At 31.0% G+C, this 15110-nt stretch overlaps 1 protein-coding gene across 1 annotated transcript in view; it reads right to left on the reverse strand.

Moving 5' to 3' along the window:
* Positions 1-209: 209 nt before the first annotated feature.
* The window catches only part of LOC127703108 (uncharacterized), a 42228-nt gene continuing 27327 nt past the window's right edge, over positions 210-15110 (reverse strand). The window contains exons 26-31 of the mRNA XM_052207549.1: positions 14703-14899; positions 13202-13353; positions 12216-12359; positions 6950-7129; positions 5653-5940; positions 210-4956 (exon numbers count right to left, since the gene is read on the reverse strand). Coding sequence (XP_052063509.1) covers positions 4469-4956; positions 5653-5940; positions 6950-7129; positions 12216-12359; positions 13202-13353; positions 14703-14899 — 1449 coding nt within the window. The 3' untranslated portion in view covers positions 210-4468. The remainder of the gene's footprint in view (positions 4957-5652; positions 5941-6949; positions 7130-12215; positions 12360-13201; positions 13354-14702; positions 14900-15110) is intronic.

Here is a 15110-nt window from a genome sequence, read left to right on the forward strand (position 1 = left end):
GCACCAAATATTAGGGAACAGCTTGATATACATTTGCTGAGAAAAGTATAGAAACAATTATATATTGTGGAAAATGGGAAGGAAAAGTGTTACACAAGCAGAGCATGTGGATTGATGCTTTGACTGAAACATGAATGGACAGAGGGTAACAAATATATGCTCCTCTTTTGATGCTGTGGTATAGAAACCTAGAATATCACAAGTTAAGATTAATTTTTCATGGCTTTATTTCATAATAGAAATTTGATTAAAAAAGTAACAAAAATAATAAAAATTGAATAAAAATTATATGGCACATGTAGTCACATGAAATGAAAAGCTCTACTGGTCCAGTACTAGTTACCATCAGAAATTCAAAGTTTTTTTTCAAATATTTTTTTATCAGAAACTGTGTGTGGAAATATTCTTGTAACATATAAAGGGTTATCAAAAATAAGGTTTATTAACGTAGGCTCTGACTAATTTCAAATCCCCTTATAAACACTAAACTAGAGGCTCTAAAGAACCTGTGTCGCTCACCTGCATCTTCAACAATGGCCACTTTTTAGTAAAATCATCATTAAAGGGGAATAACTATATTAAGAGTTAACTGACAATTCAGTCATGTTCATGTATTTGTAGATCTTATCCTGCTGATTATTTTTCCTTTTTAAAGTTTCTATTTATCCATTATACTTGTCAAGATAATAGGCAAAAAATGCAAAAAAAATGTAAATAAACTGTTGACACAGAGATATGTCTCGCCTGTCGGCATAAAATTCTGAAAAAGACAATAGGATGGACATTAACATTGCTAATTAATTCAAAGTCGCTGGACCATGAACTAGTGGGAAGGGCCTGGAAATGATGTTTGGACAGTAATGTAACTTTATAGAAAATATAATTGTCAATTGTAAGTAGTTCCTATTAAACTTACTAAAGTAGAAAACTTAACATTGAAAATTGGTAATTAATTGAAAGTCACTGGACTATAAACTAGGGGGTAGGGCCTCAAAATAGTTGTCAAACTGATATGTACTGATAGTAATGTAACTTCGTACAAAATATAACTGATCTCTCACAAGTAGTTCCTATCAAACTATCTTAAGCAGAAAACTGAACAATTGTTGAAGCTGTCACCATTGTCGCTGTCAACTTCACTGTCGCTATTGCCAGAAAAGCAATTCCTTTGTCTCACTTTCCACAACTTTCGTCGCAGGAGAGACAAAAATTATCATTTTGGGCAATAACTCCACTAACGAGTAGACCGAAGATTTTCCGCCATTTGACTTATTTGTGGATCTTGTCTTGCTGATCATTTTTGCTATTTAGAGTTTCTGTCAATCTATTATAATTTTCGAGATAAAAGACAAAATTTTAAAAAATGGTAAAATTCATCATTTAAGAGCAATAACTCGTATAGGAAGTCGTCTGACAGTTTTGACGTAAATAGACAATAGGTAGAGCTCAACATTCTGAACATTTTTGCTCCCTACCAGATTTTCTTGATTTATAGCAAATTTCAAATTAATAGACAAAACTTGCATTTTACCCCTATGGTCTATTTTTAGACATGTTGGCCATCTTGGTTGACAAGCAGGGTCATCGGACACATTTTTTCAAACTAGATACCCAAATTATGATTGTGGCCAAGTTTGGTTTAATATGGCCTAGTAGTTTCAGAGGAAAAGATTTTTGTAAAAGTTAACAGATAAAGACAACTAAGGACGACGGACACCTAGTGATAAGAAAAGCTCATTTGGCCTTTTAGGCCAGGTGAGCTAAAAATGAGTAACAGGTGTGTTGATTTTTGCATGAAATTGTATGGGTATGAGGACCAGTTACTGTCACTTAAGAACCTAGTTACTAAATAATAGAAATTTCCACTTAATTTTAATATTATAGTCTTTTCAGCTATTTTGTGGTAAGAAGAGAAGAAGGCATTTCAAATGAACAAAACATGTTGTCATTCCATCCATAAATTTTGAAGCTCTTCTACCTTTGTTAACTTTAAACTGATCATGAATTTGTGTCATTGGAAATCAACAAGTAACACTGTATTGAAGAGAGCATAAAATTTGATTTTCAAATTTATAAACCATTCTACATATGTATTGGATGGAGAGTTGTCTCATTGGCACTCATACCACATCTTCTTATATCTATTATTGCATAAAATGCCTGTGATGGTAACTGGTAACTGACAGTAGCTGGTCCTCAACCAGTACATGGATAAAAATAATACTGAACTTAATCACATAAAATGAAAGGTTTTACATAGATAAAATTAAAACTAAAATAAGTCAATCACAGAACAGCATCATTTGGTCCAATTTAAAAATATACAATACACAATAAAATTTGATTCTTATTTATAGGATAATGATTTTTTTGGGATGTGAATCTTTTCTTTTATCTTTAAAAATACATTCAAGTCTAAATATTATCAAATCAAAAATAAGAAATCTAGATTCAAACCTCAAATAGAATCCCATAAGAAGAAATTAAATACATCTATCAAATCATTTATATAGAAAGTCCATTTAAAACAAAATATGCTATACAAAAAAGACTATCAGAAAAGGATTATACAATTCAGGTTTATGACATGGCTACGATGAACATATGTATATAAAATTAAGTGTGGAGATGGTACTCATTACAAAGATGACAGTCAATTGCAAAGTGGTCCCATGAAAATTATTAGATCATTTTAAAACAATCCAGCATTTAGAACTTTTTATAATGCATTTTGAATTTCAGTAAAATTGTTTTTCTCTTCTTCTCACACAGTAATATGCTTTTTTGGGAGGTTTTTGTTGTTGTCAAACCCCAACATAGTGTTTTCACTAGTATTTCGTATTTGTCTTTACCCAAAATTTGCCATTTAAAGGACAAGGTACGATAAGCCCCCGTTTTGGCCCCCCTAATTTCTTATTTTTCAAATTTTGTTTTGGAAAGCTACTTATCATGTTTAAATATTCCCTGAGGTTTGAAGTTTGTTTGGATGAACTTCAAAACCATTAATTTCAGCAACTGGGTGAGGTGATGGGGTAAACTTTCCGTTATTATTCAGATTTTGTAATTATTATTCACTTTGAATGTGTTCCGAACAACGATTTTTTAGTTTTTAAGTGCCTGCGCCAACGTGACCCAGGAATTTTTTTTATTACAATGTCATTATCACTGTTTTTGCTGTCTAGATCGCCATAATTTTCTCTGGGTCACGTAGGCGCAAGCTATTAAATTTTAAGAAACACAGGCCAAAAATCGTAATTTTTCCTATTTTTGGCATTTTTGATGCCCTTTCACCCCCCTCACCTCACCTAGTTGCTGAAATTAATGGTTTTGAAGTTCATCCAAACAAACTTCAAACTTAAGGGAATATTTCAACATAATAAGTAGCTTTCCAAAACAAAATTTGAAAAATGAGAAAATAGGGGTGCCAAAACGGGGGCTTATCGTACCTTGTCCTTTGTCAGTGAACAAGGGATAATGCTTAATGTGGTTTGATCAATTCTGTTCTATATTTTTATTAAAAAAGTTATCTGTTACAAAAGGAAGTGTGAATATATTTTGAAGAAATCCTTATAAAAATGTAAGGATTGGACCTCAAAATAAGGGCTGGTTTGAAACCTTAAACACTCATTTTATATTATAAATTTACTTTTTAATTAATACCATACATTAATTATGTAGATAAATTCAAATTGAAATAAACTGTAAATTCAGAAATTAATGCAAATCCTTGACATCAGGACAAAATATGATATCTAATTAATGTGATTGCACATATTTTATAAACATATATGAAGGAACATCACTTCTGTAATTATTAATGGAAGTTTTTATCATTGCAAAATGATACTGTCCCAATTTTGGCATTAAAAGGGCATTAGCTGTCAAATTCATGTTCACCGATTTGACTCAAATTCTCATATTTGATTTATAACATACTAAAACCTATATCCAAATTACAATAAGTCTGAAATAAACAGTTAACAATGCATGTACTCGATAATATATATCATAATTTTGTGTGTATTTTAGTCTAGACGCCATCTAATTAACTATCGAGATGACCTCCGAAGACTGCTGACGGTCACATAACCCAATATAAACATAAACACAAATATAAATAGATATCCACCTCGTGCAATTGATTTTTTCTAGGTCTGTTTGATTTCATGTTATAGGTTAAAAAAATAAGTTAATTATAATTTTTAAGTGCAAGCGAATATTTCATCAGCGATGTTTCTTTGCTTATTTTCACAAAATTGAACCAAATTGGCTGCTAAAAGCAAATTATTATTTCATTTTTATTAATGATTCATATTCTATTTTTTTTCATATCTCGTAGATAATGCCCCATAATAAAAACATCCCAATAATTTCTGAATTTACAGTACTAATAATATCAGTATGTGCGTATCTCAGTTCTTATCTTAGAGAAGCAACAAAGTATGCAATGATATAAAGGTATAGGTACTTATATCAACAAACATAACTTTACTTGTTTTGCATTGATTTTCTGTGCTAAATTCTGTATACGAACAAGTCTAACTCTGTCAGGATTTAGAGAATTAAAAATTCTATAAACATGAAATCTCTCCCTGTTGTCCTGTGCAAACCTGACCTGAGGATATGATATCTCAAAAATTTCTTTTGTATCTGATAATGTACTTTTAACTTCAATGTAAACAGTAAATTCCTCATCTTCACTTTTCATGCCTACTGTGAAATCATAAGGTTGGCCGATTTCTTCATCCTCATTGCACCATTTTACAAATGATATATTAGGATTTTTGTCCATTTCATTGAGAAGATAATTGTGAACTATTTGTTCTCCATATTGTCCAATCTCTGGAATCTCTGGAGTTTTATCATCAGACATGACAACAGTAGGTAATTTCAAGGTCTTTCCACTTGCCAGTTCTTCTTCTTCATAATCTAACTCTTTTACCCATACTGGCAAACCTACAACATTATGGGAAATTTTTATTTAGACTTATACAAATGTATATAAAGTACAATTAAATACAGGTATTAGCTTTTCAAAAAGCTTCTCTGACTATAGCATTGATTAATTGTTAGTTACGAGAAGGTAGGGCAAATTCTCGTACAGGTTAAGGACTTCAGTTAAGGAGAACTTATATTGTATTTTTGCCATTTTTTGGCTCCAAAAATTTAAGTCTTTGAAAACAACTTCAAATTTCCATAAAAACTTAGGAAAATGCTTGAAATTAAGAAATTTATATAAATTGAGACAATATCTACAATGTTATGAGATCATAGTTATGCCATATAATATGGGCATAATTCACAAAATAAAGAAAAATGCTGGGCTTTTTTGGCAGATTTCCTTTCTTGAAACATTGGCCACTACAAAATAATTTTAGATACTTTCTTATAGCCATTTCATTTTTTTTTACCAAATATAGAATTGTAACTTTGTTGTGTCTATACTTTTACAATCCAAAATATACTGAAAAATTGATGAAAAATTAAGAAATTTCACTAATTTTGTCATGGATAGTTGCCATGGTAACTTCTCATAGTTTTATCATAGTCAAATTTAGAATCATCTATGGTTAATTTTAAGTTTGCTCTAAACTTTTGGGCCTTGTTGCCCCTTTGTGATAGGGAGAGACAATTACTAAGTTCCTTGTTTACCTGTCTGGGCATCAACAGGAACTTTGTTTCTTAATGTTGCTGAAGAATGGTTGTCATGGTTTTCATGGTGATTCAAATGTGGCTTTCCATCATGGTGTGATGAACGAGGCCTTTCATCATGGTGAGACGACGGAGGCTTTTCATCATTGTGTGATGAAGGAGACCTATCATCATGGTGAGCCACTGCTGGTCCACCATCACCGATTGATTTTGGAGGAACAGACTTATTTTGATCAATTGTTTCTCTAGACATTTCTTGATGCTGATCCTCAGCAGGATGTTTTTCACCTGTACAAAAAAATTAATTGTGATGCAGTATAAAGTAAAATTAAATGTAAACCTCAAAATTTTAATATTAAAGTTTTCTTTTCATTTGAATTTATATTGCTGTTTATATATACTTATGATTCAAAACTTACTTAGTATATTGAAGTTACTGGTTTGCTGTTGGTGAGCAATTGGTTAATTACAGAAGTTGATTGCAGAGCTTTGGTAGTCTAGCTTTAATTAAGGGTTACAGAACATCTAAGGGAGTAAACTCTTTAAAAATCACCTTAACCTTTTAATCACATACTATTAGTAAAGAGAAATCAAGCCTGTCAATGATCAAAATTAGTGGTTGTCAAACAGCTATATATCCAATGAAATTATTCCTGTAAACTTTGTGGTTAAAATTTCTTAAAATTTTCATATTTTTGTCAACAGGTCAGAGTAAATATTTTGTAAACATTTTATGAAAATTAAACGAGCAAAATCTATCTTTGTCAAAGTGTTGGGTACCCCCTTAATTTACCACTCGTTTGCACTCAGAATGTTTTAGTGTATTACATATTTCCTGTCTTTTATACTTCTTTGTACCTTTTGTTACTTCACTTTTTGGAGATTTACAATGGATGCTAAAAATACTAGTTTGACTTTGCTACATGTTCCTCTTCAAAGTCATTGACTTCATCAGTGTTTGTCTTAGTCATATATATTTAAAATAAAATTTGTACTTTTAAGGGAATTAGTTTTAAATGGAAGATCTTTGATCAATGATGGCTTTACTACATTCTTTCACAATTTTAAAAGACTTGGAAGATTTTTTTTAAGACACTTGTCTATTTGTTATCAAACTGTATGTTGACCTTTAGATATCTGATGACTTTTTTATATTTTTTTTTATTGTCTCATTGACCTATACCCTGCATCTCCTTTTTTTCATATATATCTAGAACATTAGTTATTTCAATGATTTTCAAGTTTCTATGTGTGAAATTTACTTGAGTATGATCGTTATAAATCATTCATAACATACCAGACTTTATGATATCAGCTTTTGTGTCTGTTGTATTATGAGATGTTTTCTCGTCTCCTTCCTGGCTCTCTTTAACCACCCTAACACCAGATGGTAAGTCTTTAACAGTTTTCATGTAATCTGGAGCTTTAGGAGGTGGCCATACTTTGGATTCTGCTTGTTCTTCCCTGTCAACCGTGCCTGAAAAGAGATACAAATCAATTTTAAACTGGATAACCAATTCCACATGAATTAATTAATTCATCAAGAATAAAAATGAGATGGATACCAAATAAAGATGACCTATTGATTGTAGTAAGAAGCAGTTAGGCCTAATCATCACAAATAGTACCTTAACATGGACTTAACTAAGTCATTCAACCATGAAAATTGTGTAAAGGACAACTTACATATATCAAATGTAAAACTCAAACCCAAATCCACCTTTATACAAATATGACTCGTCTGGCTCTTCTTACATGTGAAATATTACAAACCTTATACAATTATGAATGTTGCAATTGCATCAACTGCAAGATTAACATATATATGTCTTGTAATTTAGCATCATTTTTTCAGGTTTAAGGTCCTAATAAAGGATTTAAGAAGCATGCCTTATCATAAATACCTTAACATGGACATAACTAAGTCATTTAACCACGAAAAATGGGTAAAGGACAACTTACATATACCAAATGTAAAACTCATCCCCAGTACCACCTCTATCCATAAAATGAATCTTTAGCTCTTTTAACATATTACTGTTCTTATTCTGTAGGCTTTGGGGTATCACAATAGCAGTGGCTAAAACAGTTTACCAAATTGCAGTTTGAATAATTCTTCAACAAACTGATCAACTGGTTAAATATTTTAACAATTGCTTAAAGTAATTTCAGTGAATTTAAAAAGTATTGCCTACCATCCAACTCCAGTTATTCATTGTCTATGTCAAGATAGTCAAACAAAATAAAGAGTTACTATAATATGAGTCTCTGGTTTAAAAAGGTCTAACTTTGACATGAAAACTTCTATCTTAAATAAATCTTATAAATAATTCAAAACATTGATTTTTAGGTCAATTATTTAAAGCTTTGTTTTCTAAGAGGAAGTTATTGTGTAATTGTGATTTGGATAATATTTTATATAAGAATTACTAATCTGCTGGCATTAAAGGGAAATCACTTTATTCAGTCATTGTATATATATCAAAAATTTAATCAGATACCAGGCTTATGATTTTCCATACAAAAGATTCATCAATACGACTCAAATAAAATAATTTGAAATGCCAAGTTAGTACGAAGTTGAAGACCACTGAGGAAACAAAATTCCGAAAGGTTTTGCTAAATACTGCTTATAAGTAATATAATCCTCGGCGTTAGAAAATAATTAGTATTTTGAACAATTCAAAGTTTTGCAAAACAGTTAATCTATAATTTTTACCATATCAATAAAAATACATGTCAACACAGATTTGCTGAGCTACTGGATTGGTGATACCCTCTTAATTTACAGAGAAATCTGTATTATTTATAGAACTTTGAATGTGTCCCATAATAACAGGGTTTTTTTTTCAAAATTTTAATCATCTCAAAAATATTTCAGAACAGAGGATGATAGTTTAATAATCATGGAAATAATGTTACAAACAAATTACTTATAAAATGAAGGAAGTTGATAGTTGACAGAACAAAATTTTGCCGATTTTACAGTAAGGTAAATAATTTCCCTTTAATATTAGCAGATTAGTAAATTGCTTTAGAAAATAAACAGCTGTGACATGAGCGCATGATACGCCCTTCGTCTTGTGTGTGAATTTTTATGCAATAATCATAAATAGTATCTGACATATGGCGCGACATGCGAAAACCCCCTTTTTTTTTTTACAAAAAACTCAATATCTCTAAAATAAAATTTTGAATCAAAACCAAAAAATATACAGATCTTTAGATTATTATAACTAAGAAGTGTGTAAAATTTTAAGCAATAATCATAAATAGTTTTTGAGATACAGCGCGACATGTGAAAAAATTTTTTCTTATATATAGACAAAAATCCTTTTTTTATACTCATTAACTGCCTGTGATGATGTATTTATTCAAAATTGATAATATATTATCAATCTTTTCAATATAAACACTGATTTAATCATAAAAATTTGATTTCTAACAAAAGTTTAAGTAATGTTCCCATTGAAAGGAGTAGGTTCGATAAGGCCCTAAAGTGGCCCCTAATTCTAGCTGAAATTTGAAATTAGGATGTATTGACCAATGTCACAAGGATTCATAGGTAATAAAATGACTAGATTGGAAAAACGTTTTTTTGTTGAAAATTTATGTTTTTGGGTTCTATCATGACGTCACAAATAGCACTCATTTTGATTTTCCGTGAAAATTCGATGAAAACGGGTAAATTTACGTTGATTTTTTGGAGAGGAAACATAGAGCACATGCATCGACAACAAAGATATTTTAACCTAATGTTTCTTATAACATTTTACATATCTGACTTGAATATTTTGTTTGTCGACGCCTGCGCTCTATGTTTCCTAGGTCTTAATTTGGTTGAAATCCGGACGATTTTATCCAATTTTACAAAAATCTCTATTTTTAACCTATTTGGGATGTCAAAATTAAATCTTAAAAATAAAACTCTGGCTAAAATAGTTCTATATGACTTTCTCACATGCCTTTTCATCAACTTAAAACACATTTTATCCTGAAACACTGAACTTAATAATCTGGGTCAAATTTGGCCCTTACCAAACTTACTCCTTTGCATTTTGTTGTTGTTTTTGTTTAGTTATAGAATACATTTAAGTAGGTCTTAATTTGAACATCATTTGTCAAACACACAAAAAAAAACAAATTCTAAAGTTTTGTCGGAAATGAACTTTTATTAATGTTGAATCACTGTTTGCATTCAACAAATTGAAAATATCTTATTAATATTGCATAAATACAACATCACATGCAGTTTTGAGTATAAAACATGTATTTTCGTCTATTTAGAAGATTTTTTTTTACTCCGGTAAATTAATCAATGAGTGATAGATTTTTCTTAGAAGAAATTTAAAGGTCCCTGAGAATAAACTACACAGAGAACAATAGCTATTGTATTTATTTAATAGGACAGGTGAACTTACAAAAGTTTAAATACCTTGACCAGATAGAGATGGCACTGTGGAAAACTTTCATTGGGTTCGCATTAGTATAATAAAGAAGTGTGTAAAGTTTTAAGCAATAATCATAAATTGTTTTTGAGATACGGCGCAACATGTGAAAAAAAACACACACCTGTTTTAGTTACTAAGTCCCGTAACTCAAAAAGTTTTAATCTTATTTTCACCAAAAAGTACTCAGATCGTTTGACCATCATAAGAAACAACTATGTTAAGTTTCATGAAATTTGGATAAGTCGTTCTCAAGTTACTGTGCGACATGTTTACGCCGGAGAGACAGACGACATTTTTTGTATACCATAATACGTCCCGTCAAAATTTTGACAGGCATATAAAAATATCCAAATTAAAATTACGTACTAACTTGTTGTTAGAAAACAAAGCTATAAATCATTGACCTACAAAACAATGTTTTGCACTAATTATTTATAAAATTTATTTAGGCTAGTGACTCATATTATAGTAATTCATTATTTTGTTTCAATTTCATGACATATACAACAACTAACAGGAGCTGGATTGTAAGTATAACTTTTTAGTTCACTGCACTCACTTCAAACTAACAACTTTTCACTGAAGCAAATAGTTACTAAAATATTTTACCAGTTGATAAGTTTGTTGGAGAAGAATTTAAACTGCAATTTGGTAAACTGTTTTAGCCATTGCTATTGTGATACCCCAAAGCCTACTGAATAAGCATAGTAAAACTTATACAATTATGAGTGCTGAAATTGCTTCAACTGCCAGATAAGCATATACATGTCTTGCAATTTAGTACCATGTTTTCAATGATTTGGGATTCGGCAGGGGAAATGAAATAAACAGCTGCGCCATGAGCGCATGATACGCCTGTCGCATTTTCAAAGAATAAAGTTCAATCACTTCTCAATGTCATATCAGAAATTTATGAAAATTGAAAGGAAGCTTTTGTCAATTGATTTAAACAATTCCCCAAAGTTTCATGAGAACTGCTGAAAGCATTTTTTGAGGTATTAATTGTCCAAAAACTGGAAAATCCCCCCTTTTTTAATGAATAAAACACCATAACTTGGAAACGTAAAATCTAAAATTTATAAAATTCGAAAGCTAGCTTACATCAATAGATATAAACAATTCACCAAAGTGTCATGAGAACTGCTAAATGCATTTTGGAGTTATTGTCCGAAAACTGTAAACTGCCCCTTTTTTTGATGAATAAAACCCCATAACTCAGAAACATAAAATCTAAAATTTATGAAAATGAAAAGGGAGCTTATGTCAATAGATATAAACAATTCACCAAAATTTCTTGCAAATTGGTGAAAGCATTTTGGAGTTATTGTCCGAAAACTGGAAAATCCCCCTTTTTTAATGAACAAAACCTCATAACTCGGAAACGTAAAATCTGAAATTTATAAAAAACCAACGGGAGCTCACGTCAATAGATATGAACAATTCACCAAAGTTTTATGCAAATTGGTTAAAGCATTTTTGAGTTAATGTCCGTCATGTTGACGACGGACAGACGGACAACGGTATACCATAATACGTCCCGTAAACGGGCTTATAAAAAGTGGACCTACATTGACCAACAGGAAATATGCTTAAACCGAATTTGTGCAGCTTTGTATAAAGTTCTATCCCAATGGTACAGATTTTGGTAGAGAAATATGGTCACCTGGGCTGGCAATATGACCCTCTGGATCAGGGATGACCTATCTGCTATGCAAAACCTATAAATACACAGCTAGGCCCATTCAGAATAGATACAGCAAAAAAAGCACTGTTCATGTGCTTTTCTTTACTAAGTATCATGTGTATTAATTTAACAATTTTGAGTCATAAGTGTATACACCATATCCTTCTATTACATATTGTTAAATCCAATGCCATGGTTAGAGTAGTATGCCATGCTCTCTGCCTGTACAAAAACTCTTGCAATAGTTCTTACATGTAATATAGGTTTCAAATTCCTAATTCATCCTTGTAAACCCACTTGATAGAAACTACCTAAATGATTCTTTGCCTAATTTTTTCTTGTCTTGGATATGCAAGAAATAATTGCAAACAACATTTAAGTTTTAAATGAAATTCTTTTCTTTTTCTTTTTCTACTTTAAACTTTTACTTTTTGTCTTAGGATGATTTTTGCCATCTGACATGGGTGGCCAAGCTCTCATTAGAGCAGGTTCATTGGTCGTAGCACTATCAAGACCTTCCTGTCCTGAGATCTCTTCGTCTACCTCTTCAACATAATCTTCTTCTTGTTGAACTGGAATAAAAAAATAATATGTAAATAAGTTCAGAGATAGCAAGAAAATTTGACATCATAATGGAAAATTTAACATAACAAAAGAAGTCATTCATAATGTCTGGAATCAAGATTTTGTATTATGGCTTTGTGATCTGGAGGATTGATTAAAATATTTGAGTCAATAATACAAACTAAATAGGTTAAAAGGGCCACATTTGTATGTGCCTTTCCCATTCAGGAACCTCTTCAATAGTTGTCAAATGTAATAATTTTGCTTTTTTGAAAATGAGTTGTTCATGGCAGATCTTTGATTGTTTCTGCTAAATTTATCACAAGTTCAATAGAAAAAAACAACACTTCACAAATTTCATGTGTCCAAAGCACTTTTCTGGATTTACCTTCATCAGGAACGCTCAAAGCCGAATATTTGAAAACTAAGGATGTATAAGAACCGAAACAGTTGAAGAGCTATATTGGCAAAAAGGACCTAAAAATAGAACTGGTGCAATAAAAATTTGACATATACCGTATGTATAATTCTATGTTGGATATTTTTGTTATTGGGTTGCTTTTTTATTGATATATAGGCCACATTTTTTCTTATTTTGGAATTCATACCTGAAAATTAAGAATTTTGAAAGATTCTAAAGAAATAACTGAAACGAAATAATTATGCTAACTTTTATCCGCTGGATACTGGATCTATATAAATATGTTGCAACTATTAATCCATCATTCTGCCTCTGAAGAAGGTCTGAAACCAGTCAGGCTATGAATCATTACCAGGCACTTTTAATTATGTGTTTTGGCATATGCTATATTTCATATACAAAATAATTATTCTTCTTTATAATACTTACCAACTGGTTCAACATCTGGTAACAAAGACGGTGGAACTGTCCATTTCACTTCAGTGTCATCCATGTTAATAGCACTATATTTGCTCAAACAATCTTCTAGTGTCGCATTTGTTTTTTCAAATATACAGCTATGAATCTCCGTAAGCAAATCTCTGAAATCAAAAGTTAACTATTTTTAACTGCTGAAAATACTAATCCATAACTACATGTACAATATTGAAGTTACACGTACATGTTTACCTATTCTTAAACAAATGTTTACACAAATGCTGGTTAAGGAGATCTTAAGAACATGCACATAACTAGGCATGGTTACACATGTTTGTAAATGCTAAACCCTCCCTCTACTCTTGTACAGTGATGTAACAACACAACATTAGAACAAACTGTAATCAAAGCTCAGGAATAGGCAATTGCCTTTTAGGTATTATATCAGAGCAATGAGGGTCGTAATGGGGGTACCTTCATGACGAATAACGGTAAAAATTCTTGCCAAATAATGTTAACGGTAATTTTTGGTGCATGACGATAAAATGTACACTTTCTTTTAGATGATAAAAAAATCAACTGGTTTTGACAAATCACGTTAAATTTTTTCCAAAAATAACGGCTGCTATAATTATTTGAGACCTCTGATGAATCACGATAAGGATATTTTGACGAATCATGGTAAAATTTTAACCAATTTGACGCTAACGGTAGCCAAAAATGACCGTTTGACGCCTGACAGTAAGGGTATTCCTACCCTCAGCAATACACATGCATTTAGGTGTTTCCCTATTTTGAACTATTGTACAAGATTAGATCCTTAATCACAAGTCAGGTGATAATTTGATAACAAATATCACCCGTATAACAATTATCAGTTATGTTAAAACACTTTTACCAGTATGAACTATAAAATACAATGATTTACTGCTACTTGATATAGTCAAAAGAAATGTGGTTTCGTAAATCAGATTTCATTCATAATTCATAATCATATTTAAATTTCAAGTCTCCATTTATTGTCTTAGACTCAATTATCATGGTTGATTCCTAGGAAATACAAAGTTTGTGTCATCAAAAGAATTTCAATTTTAATCATGTCTATTGCAGTCCACAAGTCATTATTAGCATAAAAAAGTCCTAAATAATCCATAGCCCTTAGCCCTTAGCCTTTAGCCAGGATGTCTCAGGGGGGTTATTTGGAGTCCTGAAGCTCTAACTTTAAAAAGCCAAGCTACAATTGGATTCTCTTCATTAATAATTTTTACCTAGAATTTATTTTGTTTGAGTTGGCCAAACTGTCTAAATAAAAGACTCACTAGAATACTTTTGACACAAAGATATGTTTCATATTTACAGACTAAATACCATTGACCTAGCACTAATGGTTTCCCTAAAATCAGAAACAGCACACCTAAGTCTTGCTTTTTTGACTCGTCAAAGGAAGACAAAAATTAGTACCATTGCCTTGTGCTTTTTCACAATACATGTATAATAACATTGCAACATTTACCTTAAATCATTGAAACATACACGGTCATTGTTACTAAAGACTTTTGCTATGGCTTTGTTTATATCAACAAAGTTGTAGGATTCCTCACGTCGTTTTTGAAAAAAAAATTCCTCTTTGTTCAGTTTGCAATTTTCTTCCTTTAATTTAAAGATATCTGGGTCATTCTTAAACCAGTATTTCACTTCAAGTTTGTCAGTCTGAAATAAAGAAAGCATCTTGAAAACAAAGCCATCCTTTTTTTTAGACAGTGTAATATATTAGAAACAAAAGAAATTCACACTGTCAATTTCATTGAATTGATAATAAGGTTCAGGTCAATTGATCTTGAAATAAAAAATATGTACCTTGTAATAAACAAAATCTAATTACTGTAAATTCAGAAATAATTGTGAGGTTTTTATTAATGAG

Source organism: Mytilus californianus, unplaced genomic scaffold (assembly GCF_021869535.1).
Source record: "Mytilus californianus isolate M0D057914Y unplaced genomic scaffold, xbMytCali1.0.p SCAF_5, whole genome shotgun sequence".
NCBI lineage: Eukaryota > Metazoa > Mollusca > Bivalvia > Mytilida > Mytilidae > Mytilus > Mytilus californianus.